The following is a 17,160-nucleotide window of genomic DNA, read 5'->3' as shown; positions in this document are numbered from 1 at the left end:
CCCCCTTGCACAGCCCAGGTACATCCAGCAGGTCGGTGCAGGGCTCGGAGCAGAAGCAGGAGCAGAGCTTGAAGGAAAAGCCCCAAAGCCCCAGCTGGGACCCCAGACAGGGCTGATGGACACCAGACAGTGGAGGTGAGCGCGGGTGCACCTCCAAAACGGTGCAAATCGCTTTCACCCTGCAAGCTGCAGATGCTCCCTCTCGCCCGCCTGTGTGCCCAGCCACAGCCCCGGGAGCCAGGAGGGCCTCCAGCGTGGTGCAGGGGCTGGGGCAGGCAGCCTGCGGGGGAAAGCTGGCTGCAGCCGTCATCGGAGCCGCAGAAACCCAGCCTTCCCCCTGCATGTGCAGCCCAGAGCCTCTGTAACTCCACCTCGGAGCCGGCTCGTCCTCGCGCGCAGGGAGCAGCCAGCCGCGGAGATCATGGGAGGGACGTCGCGGCTCGGCCCCGAGGAGTGCCGCTTTCTGGACGTAAGTTCACGGCGTGCTTCGCCGCAGGGCAGCTCGCGACCCGGTGTTGGCGAGCGCGATAAGTGTCTGATGTGCGTGTACTCGCCCCTCCGTGAATGGGTAGCAGCCCTCTGGAGATCGCTCTTTTGTAATTAATCAGGCAGAAGCATCCAAGACCCGAAAGAAAACCTGCAGCAGGTACAAGATCTGTGGACTGCTCTTCAGCGTGCTGGTCATTTCTCTGATTCTCATATTTTTCGGTGTCAAATACCTCTGGAAACCATCACCCAGAAAAGTAAGTATGACCTCTCGGGTCCAGCGTCTCAGAGCTCCGCTTTCCCCAGCTGGGGCTCTTCCCCTACTCGCTTCACTTTTAACTACACCCTGAAATCCAGGCAAGTTTGCAGAATGGCTTTGCTTACACCATCAGTATTTGTGGGAACTTTTTAAAATCCTTGTATTATTCATAACTAGCTTTTACTTTCTCTGGGCTGGCTTTTTTCTCTGTCCCCACATTCCTTCCCTAACTGACAATTAAAGGGTACGGGAGCTGTGCCATGAAGAGTTAAAGTTACTCTATTTCACCGGCAGCAAATTTTATGACAAGTAAGAAAATATTTTCCATTTCATTTCAATTATCTTGCCAGAAACCGGTGGAAAAGTCATTATGCCACCGCATAAAGAGGAGAGAAAGCCAGGACGCAGTGGTGATTGATTGTCATGGATTATATTTCTTACTTTAATGTGTCTGCAATGCGAGGGGACGGTGAGACGGATTAGCTTTTGGAGAGGGAGCTCCTGCTAACTGGATTGTGCTCCTCTATTCCCCGCTCCCTACACACACGCTGCTAGTTGGGCTCTGCGTGCCCAGGTCAGTCAGGAGGCCCTGGGGTGCACCTCACTTTGGGATTTTTTGCTGAGTCCCAAGAGCGGTGACATCCCCAAAACCCCCATGCGCATCCCCTTTCCCACAGCGGCATCCCCTCTCTCCTTGCTGCCCCGTGGGCCCTCAGGCGCCAGAAGCTTTGTCTTTTTATCAGCAAGAAGAACAAAATACCGAAAATCAAAGCAATAAAAGCCATATGTGCGGCCAGGCTCCTGCCAAGACGTTTATAAAGTCTCTACTGTTCCTCGAAAAGCACGGTGCGTGCCAACCGGGGGGAGGCTGCTAACCCCAGCCCCGGGCAGCAGCGGTGCGGGGGCGCTGGCCGGACATCAAGGGAACAACGGGGGTCAGGGCAGAGGGGTGAGGCACAAGGAAACCCCAGCGCTGGCCAAACACAGCGTGGTTGAAACCAGCAGGGACGGGGCTGTTGTTAGCAAGCGATGAAGGGGAGGGACCACCCAGGGCTCACGAATGGTCATTTACCCTTTCGAAACGAAGCCGTTTAAGGGAAATGTTTCTGGCGGCAAGGAGAGGATGCTCTTGCATCGAAATGACCACGGGGAGTAAGAAAAGTTACATTCGGGCTCTGCCTGTGCTAGCTTGGCAAGGAAAGAGACGCTGGGGGGAGTCCTGCTCCCAGCAGCCGAAATGCCAGCCCTGGGCTCCCATGACCTCGCCAGTGACTCTGGAGAAGGACAGAGGGGTTTCATTGTTTCTGAAAGCTTTTCTGCACCAGCCCTGATGGGTGGGCAAGGGAAGGGGCAGGCAGGGCAGCGGTTCCACCAACCGGCCCTTATTCTGCCAGGAAATCAGGATGGGGAGGCTCAACATCACGAACCGAAGGGAATTGAACTCTTTAAAGAACAAAAAGCCCTTTGAGCTCCCTTCAAACATCCAAAGAGAGGAAAAAAAAAAAAGTCTTAAAGAATATTTCCTCCAATATTTCCTTGGCCTGGTGCTGCCCTCTGCACGGCAGCATCCCCTTGGCAGTGCTGCCGCGTGCAGAGGCGGCGAGCCTGCTAGCAAGGGGCTTGTCGTGTCCTCACAGGGGGACATATTTCAAGGACTGGCAAGCAAGAGTAATTTTTAGGCCTATAAACCATCTCTCCAAGCAGCAGGGAGCTAGCCAAGCCCAAATGGGTTAGTTGGCCACAGTGCTGGCACGAATAATTCTTTGTAAATGGAGAGGAACTTGAGAGTAAGGTGCCACCCGGGATCATACCCTCCTATAACTGATTTATGGCACTGTGTGCAGTTTGTCAGTCAAAATGGGCAGCCTTCCAGCCATTTTAGGCTTTGCACTACTTCTTCCATACCATAAAATCTATTGACATATATATATCTTTATAAAAGCCTCCTGCTGACTAACAGGAGATGCTCACGACTGCCAAGGAACATATCATTCTTCAAATTTTTACCAGGGGCAAAGGTACCCCGGTAGTTACTGCATCGCACAGCTGGGTCCTGCACCAAGCCTTCTTCCAGCAGTCGCAAAATGGGGGATGCTGACCCTGAGAAGGGTTTTGCACAGGCCCTTTGCTTCCGCATGCCACTATTTGATTCAGGAAAGGAGACTCCTGTAAGCCCTCCAGCTCTCGCTGTGCCAGCAGGATCATTTCTGTGCTTCAAGCAGCACCTGCCACTACTCATCCTTTAAGGGTCGGGCATCCGCAGAGACAGGGGGGCTGCCAGGCTTGCTGAGCACGGTGAGCACCTGCGAGGAGGAGAGGGCTGCTCCCTGCAGCTCCCGGTGGGGACGAGCACACCGGGAAGCAGTCTGGTACACCCTGCAGCTCTTCAGCAGCCCTCGAGGAGGGCTTTGATCCACAGACGATCCCCAACCTCCTTGAGGCAGAGGGAAGCGCTTCCCAGGGAAAGCGGAGGGCACAGAGCAAGAGCCATGAGATGGGGGTGCGGTGATGGAGCACGCAAGCCAGGGGTACGATGATGGAGTAAGTGAGTAAGGGACAGGGGAAGGCAAAGTCCCTTGGTCAGGGCTTCAATCCAGCCTGTGTTGTAAATGGGTGTGGGATGAGCACCTCCTCCCAGCCTCATGTCTGCCCGTTCCTATTCAGGTGCCCCATGGCCAAGTGTGGGTCTGGGTGTTCAAGCTGCAGCCACGCACACCTGCCCCATGCTGCCCTTCTTCCCTGGGAGCTGCCTGTCCTTGCAATATCCAGAAAATTGTCCTGGCTCCCTTTGGGAGCCCAGGTGCAGGGAAGGCCGTGAAAACTAGTGGGGGCTCAGCTGGCGCGTTTTTGTCCCTCACAGGTCTACGACGTGGAGCACACCTTCTTCAGCCATGGTGAGAAGAAGAAGATTGTGATGGAGATTGACCCGCTGGCCAGGACAGAGACCTTCAGGAGTGGGAATGGCAGTGAGGAAATCCTGGAGATTCACGACTTCAAGAACGTGAGTGCAGCAGCATTTGTGGGGGGAGCCCTGCCAAGACCCCGGCCCCTTGCTAGAGAGCCCTTGGGGATGCTCAGTGGGACTGGGCCTGGCACCCCACCAGGAGGGGACCCAGCTGGGGCCACATCAGTGCTTAAAAACACAACGTGCTTAATAGCCCAGCTGCAAGAGGAGTGACAGGATCCCTTAGGATGCTGCGGTGTCGCTGGAGCAGGCCCCAGGACGGTTTTGTTCTGCATCAGGGAGAGCAATTCCTATCTGCAGGCTGTCTGGGCACCCTCTCAAAGGAAAGGAGCTGTGTGCCTACGTAAGCTTTCACAAGTATTTAATAGCAGCGTGGTTCAGTTCCAATGAAATACATTTTAAAAGCAAGACCTAGTTATTGGATTTACCCTTGCAAAGGAATGCAATCATCATAAATCTATCCAAATCCAGTACATTTGTCTGTCTGGAGAGCATTAAAACATTGTGACAATGTTGTAGGCTCTCTCTGAAACCTAATTAAAATTTGTAGGGAAATACCCTGTGCAGTGACATATGGCAAAATTTTCATCTAATAGCCTAGCAGGAACTGAGGGCTGAATGTTCATATAACCATAATGGTCAAACACTATTCTGCATATTTTTATTTATGTAAGTAGAACTCATGATAGTAATAAGGAGAAAGGGAGCAAAGTAGAGTTTTATGACTATCCGCCTGAAAATATTTGTAAAAAGCCCAATTCTCCCAAACCATAAAATGCAATATCCCTTAGGAGAACCTGTTAGTACATCTTAGCTCTGCTGCTGAACAGAGTTTGCACAAAAACATCAACAGGAAAAATATGACTAAACTCTGATCCAGCTGCACTCCCTGTAGGATCCTTTTATTTACCCTCCTGCTTTGCCGTGACTGCTTGCCTGCTCTTTGTTTTGATGCTGCAGGGAATAACTGGCATCTTCTTTGTGGGGCTTCAAAAATGCTTCATCAAAACTCAGACTAAAGTCATACCTGAGACTACAGAGGCCAAGATCCCTGAACTCGAGGTACGTGAGTAGAACAGCACGCGGATCTGCCAGGCAACCCGGCAAGGCCAGCGCTCCCCCTGCAGCCCCATCCGCGCCAGCCTGCCTGGAGAATCCGCAATAAAGAAATAACGAGCTGTGATCGCTTCATAAAATTATCTTATTTCAGAGGATTGCTTCTGAAAACAACAAGTCGAAAGAAACGGGATTAGGCAGCCAACAGACAAAAACCTCTCAGCACAATACTGAAGATCAAGAACAATAATCCTGTTGTAGTCAAAAGGTCGCAAGACAGCTCAGGATTAGCAGACACCAAAAAGTCAATCAAATTGTTTTCTCCAAGAGCTGAGCCTCCTGTTCTCAAGCAGAATGAGGCAGAAGTAATGAATTTAAAAGAGCAACCGCATTGAAGAAATGCAATTTGGGAAAGCGCTTCGCCACTTGCATACAGCCCAGCCGAGCGCTGCCACCACCGTGCTTGCAGAAAGCCCTTCTGCGCCAGGGAGAGCCCCAGCCCTGCTGCAGCAAGGTGCACGCTTTGTGCGTGGCATGGAAAAAGTGTGCGTGGCATGGAAAAAAAAATAAATCCATATTTTAGCCCCATTCTGCCAGTGCAGGCTGACGTGCTGGTTCGCTCCCCGGTGCATGGGGCAGGAGCTGTTCGGGCCCCCTCACCGAGGCTGTGGTGGTGGCACAGCCCCACCTGCCTGCTCCCAGGATGAAGGCCGATGCCATTCCCCCTCCCCAGGAAGGCACTGTACATGAAATGCCGGCAGAACATGTGTTTAAAACAAAGCGCGTGCAGGAACATTTCCCTGAATCATGACCCAAATTCCGAGACACAGATTCTTTGATTATGCCATAAGAAGCTAATAGATCTTTTCTGCTCCCATCACAAAACGGATATGACTTTTCAATCTTTAGCAGAACATTGCCCCAGGTAGAGAGCTGAGATGTAAAACCCAGTGAGATAAATGTAGGTTTAGGAAGTTCCATTTCTTCCGGGAAGCCTGGCTGCCTTTGGAGAAATTGGGAAGCACGTGCTCGGTATCTTCAGCAGCAATCTCTGCTCTCTTCCCTCCCCTGGCTCTCTGCAGTTTTGAGGAAGAAGCACAAAAGGAGGCAAACCCCTCCACATGAATTGGGAAAACATACCGGTGCTGGAGCCCTAGCACTGCCAGCTCTTTTAGGCCACCTTGCCAACGGGACGGCTTTCAGCAAAGATGCTGAAAACGACTCAGAATCGGTCAGGTGTTGCTGGCTCTTGACTAAGACTTCCCAAAGCCATAAGGGAAAATTCTATAAAAGAGAAATGCAGCTCCAGACACCTTCTGGAGAGAAAATGCCATTTGCCAGCTTGCTCTATGGGCTACCGCCACCAACATCCACCGCGTTGCCTTGGCAGATAGCTCAGCGCAGACCCATCCAATAATCTTTATATATCTCCCTCCCTAAGTGCCTGCCAAAGCACACCATGGAATAACGCACTGGCAGAGACATGTGGTATAAATTACAGAATATGGCCGTGCGAAGAATTTTTGTGAGGAATAAATTAAAGTGTTCGATCACAAAATCAGTAGCAGAAGGAGAGGCAAATTAAGTAGTAAGAGCAAAGCAGAGAGATGTTTTAATCTTTGGTTTTAAATGAGCTGGGGAGCTACAGAAGGCTGTTCCAGATGGTGGGGACTGCAAAGGAGAAGGCTTCTGCAGCACAGTGAGCAGAGCGAGGGGAGGGCAGGGCGGTGCTGGCCAAGTGTGGGCAGCAGGACAAGGCCCCTGGCAGGGCTTCTCCACGGGGACCAGCAGGTATTGCACACCCAGCCGGTGAGCACCCTGACCTAGGGGCTGAGGCAGACAAATCTAGCTGCTTGGAGGGGAGGGCTGCCCTGGGGAACGGAGGAGAAGAGGGGCACAGTGGGTCAGAGAGGGTGTCTCACCACGCCGGCGTGAAATCTCACTCTTCTTCCAGGGAGAAGAAATCACCACCACCTACTTTGAACAGTCCATGGTCTGGGTGCCCGGCGAAAAGCCCATTCAGAACAAGGAATTCCTGAAGAGCTCCAAGATTTTTGACATCTGCAGAAATGTGACCATCTACTGGATCCACCCAACTCCAATAGCAGGTACAAGGAGCCATCTCCTCCCTGAAGTGCCACACATGTGCCTCAGGACCACCCCCCCGTGTCCCCTTTCTCCCTATCCCTCCTGCGACATGGTGGGAACTCATTTGCTGTAAATCTCAGACATGAGCTCAGTGCTCGCCACAACCATGAGAGAACATGTCCAATGTTATAACAGTGTGGGCTGATGTTTCTCTCTGAGAAGAGTTTGTCTGTATCGGCTCCCCGCTGCCCCGCGCTTTGCAGAGTGGCCACCCTCCTCGTAACGAGGCAGAAAACCCCTTTGTACCTGCAAGGAAGGCAGCACTGCTGGAAACTGGGCCGCCTAAATTCTTGTCACCGCATGAACATCAGAGCAGGAGCAGACATCCGCATCTCAATCACACAACGGGGTTGCCACCTCCAGCTGCTCACCACACATCCCTCACAGAGGTTGTGGCCTCTGAGATCCACCGCCGTAATTACCCGCTCTCTCTAGCCGGCTTCTATCAGAACGAGCTAGTTTAAAACCCCTACCAAGAAAACTCTGCTCAGCAGAGGCACAGCGCCCCATCCTGGGTGGGTACCAGCCAGCTCATAAGAGCAGGAGGCAGCGGAGTTAGATCCGGGTTGCTGGTGGAGCCGTTCAGGTCAGGGTACTTTCTTCCTCTTCTTATGGTACCAAATTTTGGCAGAGCCTGCTGTCTTTGTCCCCCTGCTCCCTGACTATTGACAACAGCACTTGAGCTCTTCCCATAGCTCCTGAGCTGGCCGACCTTGAAGGGGCAGAAGAAGAAGACCCTGAGCTGCTCGTGGACAACCAGAGCTGGCTGGACGGCGGGGGTGAGCAGGAGGTGGAGAAGGGCGCACAGCCTGCACCCAAGCGCCGGGCACGGCAGCTCACCGAGGAGGACCTGCCCGTCAACGACTACGTGAGTGTGGGGAAATGCATGTCGGGGGGTCCTGTCTGTACTCCTGGGGTGCCCACGGACACCCTGGCCATGCTGATGCTGGCTCTTCCCGGCAGACGGAGAACGGGCTGGAGTTCCACCCCCTGTGGGACGAGCGAGGCTACTGCTGCGCCCAGTGCCGCCGTGCCAACCGCTACTGCCGGCGGGTGTGCGAGCCCCTCCTGGGCTACTACCCCTACCCCTACTGCTACCAGGGCGGCAGGGTGATCTGCCGGATCATCATGCCCTGCAACTGGTGGATCGCGCGCATGCTGGGCAGGGTGTAGCACCCAGCACCCGCCTGCCTCCCCGCGAGCCACCCCACTGTGCCCTGATGTAGTTGGCACGCTGGTGGGCACCTGCTCGAGTACCACAAGCACGTGAGCCACCGGCCACTGGCCATGGCACCCTCCCCGAGCAGCCAGCCTGTCCCTCTGCGTCCTGCACGGCTCCCAAGGGGTGGGGAAGGCTGCGCTCGAGCGCGTCGTCGCCACGCTGAGCGGCAAGAGGCAAACAATAAATGTCTTGTATGAGTGATTGCAGAGAAAATGGAAAGTCGTTTAGTCTCAGTCTGTGATGCTTAATGGGTCTGAGAAATGATCTAATTGCTCGGCTGCCTCGTCACGAGCATCTGTAACTCAGGTACTGGGACTGCCAGTGCTTGCCTCGCTGGGAACGTGCTGGGGGCCCTGACGTGCTCCTGGCAGTGCCAGCAGCTGTTCAGCACACACTGCTGAGGCTCTGGTGCGCTGGGGTGTCTGGCAGGCACTGGTGACAGTTCCCAGGTGCCGCCAGCCCTCAGGGAGCACCAGGCAGTGTAGCAGGGCAGGCAGACCCTCCTGCACACAGCACCGAAAACAGAGCCAGCAAGGAAATGGGTGGCCAAAGCTAGAGGAAGCCGAGTGCTATCAGCTGTCCCCCATCCCAACCAACAAACAGGCAAAACCCAAACTGCAGGATGCAAAAAGTAGTCCTTGAAACTGCTGCTGCACTCCCCAGGACGCTCAGCCTTCGTGGCCAAAATCCCTAACTTTGTTCCGATTCAAACCACCCAAAACACTTGCTCCAGCAAAGGAGGATGTGCACCAGCGAGCAGGAGGTGCCAAGCGCTCAGCCCGGGTGCTGCTAGAGGCTGCTGCAGCCCCCAGAGGTCCTTTGTCCCTGCCTGTCCCCAGTCCTGCGCTCTGCTCCCTGTCACAGGGCTGGCCAGGAGCCTGCCACTTATCCAGCCCCGGGCAAACGCACAGCTCAGGAGTGAATTTGTTTCCTTCCCTCTGTGTATCAGCAAGGCTGTTAATAGGCTTAGACAAACAACAAGAAAACATCCTCAGGTCCTTTGGCAGCTTGGCTCAGCTCCCCAGAGCCCTTTGCCTTTTTAGCCAAAACGTGTCCAAGGACCTAGGTCGCCCTCCAAACACGGGCCTGATGCACAGGCCAGCCCCACACATCCCCCCAAAGCCTTCCTGTAGCTCACGGCCCCGGTGCTTGAGCCACATCCTGAGTTTTCTCTCCTCCTTGGGAGCTGACTGCTGCCAAGCGCCTCTGACGTCCTGTGGTCGTCACCGGCCAAAACCCGCCCTGTGTCACCGGGGAACACACGCCGTGTTTGCCCTGCTCATCGGGAGTGTGTGTGTTGTCCGCATGGAGCAGGGCACAGAGCTCCCCGCAGGATTTCTGATCGTAAGAGGAGTGTGGGTCACAGAAACGCCCGGGCAGGCAGAAAGGAGCTGAGCTGCCTGCTCAGCCGTGCGTGCAGGAGGTGCAGCAGGGCTCCCTGCACTGCCATCCCCGAGGACACCAGCCAGCCTTGGGGACAGCCAGGCATTTGTGACAAGTCTCCCTGTGTGGGGATGTCTCTATTAAAGGCGTTTCTGCAGCCCAGCAGCACGAGCAGAGCAGTGTTTCGCATGCACGTCCATGCTTACATGCATGCCCAGGCAGGTAAAGCCCCAGCAAGGTAAAGGCAGCTCTGCCAAGCTACAAAGAGTTCATTCCAGGTTTGCTTGCCTCTGCACAGGTTTTACTGAGGAGATGGGTGTATCCAAACACTGCCCAGCTTCTCACGTGTCCCTGCCCGGTCTCCATCCATCCATTAACTGCATTCGGCCAGTCTCTCCACTGCTGTTCCCATGCTCTGACGCACTCTGCCTTGCCTTCCAAATCAGCGAGGCTCTCAGGGGCCAGCCAGGCGCTGGCACCAGCTTGATTTATTCAGCGAGGTTAAATGAGACGCAAGCATTTCAGGGTGTTCCCCTTCAGATTCCTCTGTCAGCAGTGAAGCTGCCCCATGCCTGCTCTGCTGCTGCACCACGGGGTGCTGGGGCACCTCACCCAGCTCAGGAGCAGCTCTTGCCCGTGGGCTGGCCATGACAAAACGCTGCCACTCATATCCATGGCTTCATCCCAAGCTATACCAAGCTAACACAAAGCCTCCATCCGTGTTTCTCCTGCCTTGGTGGTGCTGCAGCACACTTTGCTCTGAGCACAGGACAGCTGAGGATGGACACGCTTGTACCAGGGCTGAACTCTGGCCTCTGCATTCCTCCACCCAGCTCCTGGGCTGGGATGCTGAAGGCCTTTTGCTTCAGCAGAGTTGCACAACAGTTTTTTATGAGGAAAATTCAATTACAAAAGTTATTTGTAAGCCCAAGTGCACCAGTGAGCATTTGAGAAACATGAGCTGCATGGCCCAGAGCTTACCGGCTGGCCTGGGGTCAGCAGATTACCTTGCAGCTGGGTTTTTGCTGCTGCTTGCAGGGACTTGAGCAGAAGAATTTCCAGGAGATTAAATGAAAAGGCTGGGCAGTTTCATAGAGTAAAATATCTTAATATTTATTGTGTCTCAGGACAAAAGAATTCTACTCAATACACAAAATGAGTTAAAGCAGCATATAATACTGACAATCAAGTCACAGCTGACTCGGTGCAAGGACACCTACCAAGGTAAAGGCACCAGGAGCTACATCACCAAACCTCGCTACAGCTTACAAAGAATCGCTACAGCCCGTACTTAAAAAAGTACAACTCTAAAAAAGTATATAAAACCCAGCATGGGGATGAGAGAGAGCTTGGCAATAAGCCGAGACCTTGCTGAGCAAAGAGCTGCAGCAGGCAGGGCAGTGCTGAAATAGGGCAACAGCCCCATCTGAAGAGGAAACGTGTCCAGTGAGTGAGCCTGAACAGTGAGGGGATGCCGAGGGCTGAGAACAGAGGTCAGAGATGAGAGAAAGCGCTGCTTTCCCGAGGGAGGCACTACGTGAGAGCAGCTCCTGCCCAGGAGCATCCCGTCCCACGTGGCCACCTCGCAGGGCAGCCAGCAAGGGCTGCGGATGAGCAGCGGCTGCTGGAGCACGGCGCTTCAGCTTTCAGCTGAGGGAAGAGCCCGGCGCCCGGAGGAACGCAGCTACTACAACCACCTCGGCTACGCTAATTATCCCACTCAGTGGTACAGCAGAGTAGTGTTAGGACAAGTCCCTGAGCGCAGCAGAACAGCTGTTGCACTCGTTTCTATGAGCTAGTTGAGAAGAGGATCAGTCAATTCAAAGCAAGACTTCACGAAGCAGCGTCCAGAGGAAAACTGGAGGTGGTGCGGTCTTCCCCGACACAGAGAGCACGAGGAATACCCTGCCGTTCAGAAGACAGTGTTAACAAACATGGCATCGGGAGGCCCGCATTTATACACGGCACAGGATGATGCAGCAGACAGGGCTTAGCAGGAGCCTTCTTGCACAGCTCAGCAGGCAGCGGCACGCCGCAGGTGACAGTGGCAGTAGCCGAGGACAGCCTGCTCCATGGCTCAGGGGGGAGGCCCGGGGTTAATGGGACAAGAGTAGATAAATCAAGGATCAGGAAGCATTAGCAGGACCATGAGAGACCTGCCTCCGCTGTCCTTGACCTCGAAGCGGTCACCTCCCCCTCACTTCCACCCCATCCATCACCACAGGAGCACCCACGCTGCCCACCTGCTGCTACAGGAGCACACACAGCCAGGAGAAGCTCGCAGCAGAGCAGTGCCCGACCCGACACAGGTACACCCCCAGCTCATGTCACGGGACAGACGTACCTTGGTCACAGCCACAGCACGCTGGGGGCCAGCTACACCATCTCATACTGATTGTTTGTGATGTACCGGGACAGGCAGCAGGCGAGAATGATGCCAACCAACTGAAAAAAAAAAAAAAGAGAGAAAAGACATGCTAGAGGTGGCCCAAAACAGGACTTTTTTTTTTTTTTTTTTAAGGGGGAAAGCCTGACAAATTGCTCCAGAACATCAGGCACTTCCATCTGAGTTTTATAACGTGCAAAGATAGGCAGTGGGGATTTACAAACCACAACACGGGCTGCTGCGCCCCGCTGCAGGGAAAGAGAGACACTGAAGCAGAGGATCCTGGCAGGCATATGCCAAGCAAGCTCCTCGCAAGCAACGCTCCATATCCCATCCTGTTACATTTTGCTTTACGAAGCATCTACTGTTATACAGTAATTTCAGAGATTACACAGATATCAGGAGCGTCACAGCCAATTACACAACCACCAGAGAACAGCAACCACCTCTCCCCGTTGCAAGGACAGCGGGGAAGCAAGGTTGCTGTTTCCCATCAACAACACACGGAGGACACGCTGCTGTTATCGCAACGTGGCCTCCCGGCCCCGGCACAGACATTCAGGGCTGGATCCTGCAGGAGTTTGACCTACACGAGCCAAGTTAGAGGCACATTTACATGATTGGCCCCTGCTGGCTGCACGACAGCAAACACTTGCTGAACGGGTGATAAAAACCAGGAAATGGCTACAATTCCCCAGCCCAGCATTAGCTGAGATAATTGCACGGCCAGAGCCGAGGGAAGCAGGCAGCTCACCATTTGCGTGTCAGTCACGTCTCAGCCACCCCATGCGGAGCATGGTGAGCAGAGCACAGCTCACATCACCGCGGGAGGAGCACAGAGACCGGTCCCAGCTCCCAGCCACAGCTGAAAGCATTTGCTAGCGCAGACTGCAGCCAGAGCCCCGCTGTCTGCAGCCTCTCCCCCATTTTACTGTTTCTGTTACAGGAAAGGCAGGGTAACATGCTTGTTCTGGCAGCAGTATCTTGGTGAGGTTCTGCACCCTCCCCTAGTGCTATTACCTGTTGGTCCTGTGCCTCAGAGGTCACCCCATGACTTCTGGGTGCTGGACCATGGAAAGAGCGAATTCACTTCCCTCCAAAGTGAGGGCCTGCCACGCTTGCTCAGCAAGTGCCTAGCACCTAGAGCCGAGCAAGTTTCCAGAAGCCAGCTAAATAAGGGCCAGTTGCACACCCTGCAGCTCCTGCTGTGACACATCGGATCTGGATTTCCCAAGCGCTCAGCCCTATTGTGCACAGCTCCTTGGGAAACCCAGGCTATAGCATTCACCGTGCACAAAGCCCAATTTAGCCAGGAACTCAGGGGCAGAGGCCTCTCGTTTCCTGCTGGGATCTGCCTGTCAGATTACAGGACACTAAGCACATTGTTGCCCGAAGCCCGTGCAGGAAGTGTCCTACAGCACAAAGTAAACTGGAGGTTGAGGAGCCGGAGAGGGAGGAAGCAGTTGCAGGTTGAGGTGGTGTGTGGAGTGTGAGGTGCTCCTCGTCAGGGCCAACAGCACAAGGGATACACGCTCCGAGGGACCCAGCTGCACAGAAGGGAGCCCACAATGATTCCCTGATAAAGGAGGGGCACTAAGTATCCCCCTCCCAACAGCGAGTGCAGGGACTTTATCCAGGGCAGCACAGGCTTTGGTTTTTAAGTCAGGTGTTGCAGAAAGGAGCTCTTCCCAAATAACCCGGGATCAGGGAAACAGAGTTGGTGCTTCAGCCTTGGGTTTAAAGAACCCTGGAGATTGCACAGGGGGTGAGGTTAAACACTGGATAGCTGCAGAAAAGCTGTTCCTCTCTGGCTGAGACAGGCTGTGCCTTTTGTACACATACATATCCTGCACAGAAATTGAATGCCTCTGGAGGCATGCTAGCCTCACTCTGCACTGCTCCCGCACTAGGCAGCGGAGATTTACCTGAAAGCACGCAATGCCAAAGGAGATTCCAGCCACCACACTCATTTTTGACTCCATCGTTGACGTTACCAGGAAAAAACAACCCTGCAGGGGACAGAGAGCAAGCATGTGGGTCCACTGCTTTCCTTCCCCCAAGCACCAACCTGCCTCTCCCCAGAGCACACGCAGCTCCCGGGGAAGACGTTCTGGTGCAGGAGGCCGAGGTCCCAGGCTCCCCGCTGGCCCGCCACCCTCCTGCCTGGCTGGAGCAAAACCACCCCGATCCACATGGTGAGATCAGCATCCAGCCCAGCGCTATCAAAGGCAACGCCGCCCTTGGTTTTGCTCAGTGTGAGTGTTGGGTTAAAGAAAGTGACTCAGCAGAGGCATGTCTTCTGCGTAACCCCCTCGCACACATCACGAGTGATCCCCGCGGGATGAAGTCACCTGTGCTCACCGTGGAGCAGGACTTTGCACAGCAGCTGAGAGACGTCAGCACCTTGCAATGAGCTTGACCAGGAAGTTACCTCCTAATTTACCCGTTCTCCAAAATGCACAGCCCCAAGTGCAAATACTGGGGGCAGGCTGGTCCCTGACCTTCAGGGAAGGAGCAGGGGGGACCTTAGATGGGCGTAGAGGCTCGTTCTCACATATTTTGTGCCTATACCCATCCCAGAGGAATCCCTGAGCCACAGGGTGCCTGCATCTAGACAGCAGTTCTCCCTTCAAGTGAAGGCCAAACCCTTCCCTATTTATCTAGCTCTCCCTTCCCCACCTCCAGGACTTGCAGGGGATTTTTATGAGCTTAACTTACATCCACAAACACTTTCAGCTTGGCTTTATTTGGGTCTCTCAGATCCTCCACTGAGCAGTCGTCCTGGCTCTTGCAGCAGCTCCGAGGGATTCCCCTCTGGGCGAAGTAATCGGTCTTCTCCCAGTCTGAGTAGTTCTGCACCCCACAGCAGTGCAGCTAGAGGGGGGAAGAAAATTTGGGGATTATGGTCATGCCGGCCTACTGATCCCCCAGCCCTACAGGGGCTCTTGCAGCTCCTGTGCCTTTACCACTCTATATCCCAGCTCCCATTTAGTAACTGCCCATGACCTCATGCTCATCTCTTCCCTAAAACAGCTTTCCTCCCAAACTCAGCAGCCTTGTGACCCTCACCAGGATGCCCTAACCTTACAGACGGGCTGCCTGTGCTCTGCATGTGGCCAGCACTCAGTACACCCTCCAGAGACCCTCCCGGCAGCACCCACCAGCCCTAACTCAGAACAGATGCTTCCCACGGGCACCCACTTATCCCTCCTGCAGGCAGCCCTGCTGTGCAAGGAAACAGCAGGAGGGCCCCAAACGCTCCACCTAATGTCCCATGGTGCAAAACTAGCACTGTGATGGAGGGGAACACCCAGCTGGTAACACCCAGGGTCTCGGAGGATGCAGGTGGGTGACACATACACACCTACCCACCAGGAACCAGGAGGCAGAGAGGGGCACTCACAGTTCTCTGGATGGTGTCGACCGCCTCACTGTGCTGATCCGCTGTCACGTTGTAGTTCTTCAAGGCCAGGTTGAGGTTGCTCTCAAAGTTTGTCTTGATCTGCAAAGGAGAGGTCTCGGCAGCCGCAGGAGGAAGACAGTGCTGCGGTGCTGTCCCCCTCCTGCGCGCTCGCGTGCTTTGGGGCTTTGGGAACTGCAGCTCCCAGAGCCACGGCCCCACAACGCCACGGCCCCACGTTAGTCACCTCTCGGCGACGGCAGGAATGACTCTGGCCACAGTCTGTGGACATTCCCCAGGAACCCAGGCAATTAAACGCTCTAATAAAAGGCAGGCTTGTATCCCTGCGGTGGCGGGGATGCCGTGTGTAATAACAAGGACCTACACGGTGCCAACTCCCCCTACTAGCAGGTTGCTCCACAGCATGAAAACGCTCGGAGGAGCTTTACTTACAGAAAGCAAGCAAAATGTTGTACTTCGGAAGGCAGACCGAAGGCAGAAGTTAAGGTCCAGGGTCACGCTGCTCATGCTGTCAGAGGCAGAGGGAGGAAGGCTGCCTCCAGCAGATGCAGCCCCTGCCCTCGGAGAGCCAGATGCTCAGCCTGGACCTTATGGGGTCCTGCTGGGGGCCAAGCTGCTCATCCAGCCACGCCAACCCCATCTGTACCTAGGCAGTGCCTCCATCCTTGCGGGCAGTGGGTAGCTGTGCCCCACAGGGTCGACCCAGCCCAAGGCACCCCAGGGACCTGACCCATTGGCACCGGCCACCCCACAGGGTGGAAGCGGCCGCCCCCGACTCACCTCGTGCCTGAAGACAAAGCCGACGACGGCGGCCACCAGGACGATGAGGAAGATGAGGGACAGGAGCATGGCATACTGCGGGCGGGAGGAGCGGGCTGGGACGGGCGTCCTGGTGGGACACGGTCCCTCCCCAGCCCCCCCCGTCGGGCACCTACCAGCTTGAGCATCCAGGTGCTGCCGCGGCAGGTGGCAAAGCAACCGAAAGTGCCCAGTAGGACCACGACGACGCCGGCACCCACCAGGACGAAGGGCACGTTGGTGGCCTTCTCGTCCAGCAGGGAGAAGTAGACGGCCAGGCTCACCCTGCCCCAGACGCCCACGGCCAGCAGCACGATGCCCGACACCTAGGGAAAGAGGGGAAGCCGCTGAGGTCGGCGCCTGTCGCGACAGGGCAGCGCGGCCGCGACGCGCCCGCGGGCTCGGGCAGGACGGGACGGGACCGGACGGGGCGGGACGGCCCCGGTTCGGCTCTCACCCAGAAGACGAAGGTGTAGGTGAGCAGCACGCTCTTCAGGCAGGTGATCACCGGCTTCGTCTGCAGCCGCCGCGACGGAGACGCCATGGCCGGGCCGGGCCGAGCCGCGTCCTGCCGCGCCGAGCCCCGCCGAGCCCAGCCCAGCTCCGCCCCGGCCCGCCCCGTCGGGGGTGGCCGCGGCCCGCCCCGAGCCGAAGCCTCCCGGGCGGGGCTGAAAGCTGCCGAGGGCTCACGGAAAAGGCCGGGCGAGCCCTAAGGAGGCCACCTCCCCCCGCACCGCCCCATCGGAGGGGCCCACGGGGGAGGGCAGGGGCAGCGGCGGTGACCGCAGCACCCCCCTCGTGGGGCTGCCCCCCGAACCCCGGCAGCTGGAGCAGCAGCCCTGCTTGCTCAGCCCGGCTGTGTTAGTAATTAGCGCGCTAATTAGCCTTGGCCACCTAATTAGCGCCTACCTGCCCACCCCGTCGGGGCGCGGGTGCCCCGGGGGTCGCAGCCCCCTGCCCGGCTCCGTTCGCTGCCGGGGGCCGGGCTGCAGCTGGGAGCCAGAGCCCAGCTGGAAGCGCTCGCCCCCGGGCCTGG

The 17,160-nt window shown here is 55.8% G+C and overlaps 2 protein-coding genes across 2 annotated transcripts; one reads left to right on the top strand and one right to left on the bottom strand.

The window, feature by feature from the left end:
- The first annotated feature begins 273 nt into the window (after positions 1–273).
- TNMD (tenomodulin) lies at positions 274–8,355 on the top strand. Its single transcript, XM_068697008.1, has 7 exons — positions 274–469; positions 609–743; positions 3,606–3,746; positions 4,671–4,772; positions 6,721–6,874; positions 7,610–7,782; positions 7,878–8,355. The coding sequence occupies exons 1-7, from the start codon at positions 422–424 to the stop codon at positions 8,085–8,087; spliced, it is 963 nt and encodes a 320-aa protein (XP_068553109.1). The 5' UTR covers positions 274–421; the 3' UTR covers positions 8,088–8,355.
- A 2,251-nt stretch (positions 8,356–10,606) lies between these two features.
- TSPAN6 (tetraspanin 6) lies at positions 10,607–16,832 on the bottom strand. The gene is made up of 8 exons (XM_068697009.1): positions 16,582–16,832; positions 16,262–16,450; positions 16,107–16,181; positions 15,309–15,407; positions 14,624–14,779; positions 13,831–13,914; positions 11,864–11,964; positions 10,607–11,424 (listed from the first exon to the last, which is right to left on the bottom strand). Exons 1-7 carry the CDS (start codon positions 16,666–16,668, stop codon positions 11,896–11,898), a joined length of 759 nt encoding a protein of 252 aa, XP_068553110.1. The 5' UTR covers positions 16,669–16,832; the 3' UTR covers positions 10,607–11,424; positions 11,864–11,895.
- Positions 16,833–17,160: the final 328 nt, after the last annotated feature.

Source organism: Anas acuta, chromosome 13 (genome assembly GCF_963932015.1).
Source record: "Anas acuta chromosome 13, bAnaAcu1.1, whole genome shotgun sequence".
Taxonomy (NCBI): Eukaryota; Metazoa; Chordata; class Aves; order Anseriformes; family Anatidae; genus Anas; species Anas acuta.
The sequence above is the reverse complement of the archived record's forward strand: the minus strand, read 5'-3'. Positions and strand labels throughout refer to the sequence as shown.

Excerpts from the sequence above, each read along its gene's own strand:
- TNMD (XM_068697008.1), top strand. The coding sequence starts at position 422 with ATGGGAGGGACGTCGCGGCTCGGCCCCGAGGAGTGCCGCTTTCTGGAC. Across the intron at positions 470-608 it reads AGGAGTGCCGCTTTCTGGAC|GCAGAAGCATCCAAGACCCG; the intron begins GTAAGTTCACGG and ends GTAATTAATCAG. Across the intron at positions 7,783-7,877 it reads ACCTGCCCGTCAACGACTAC|ACGGAGAACGGGCTGGAGTT; the intron begins GTGAGTGTGGGG and ends TCTTCCCGGCAG.
- TSPAN6 (XM_068697009.1), bottom strand. The coding sequence starts at position 16,668 with ATGGCGTCTCCGTCGCGGCGGCTGCAGACGAAGCCGGTGATCACCTGC. Across the intron at positions 16,182-16,261 it reads GCACCTGGATGCTCAAGCTG|TATGCCATGCTCCTGTCCCT; the intron begins GTAGGTGCCCGA and ends TCCCGCCCGCAG. Across the intron at positions 14,780-15,308 it reads TCGACACCATCCAGAGAACT|CTGCACTGCTGTGGGGTGCA; the intron begins GTGAGTGCCCCT and ends TCCCCCCTCTAG.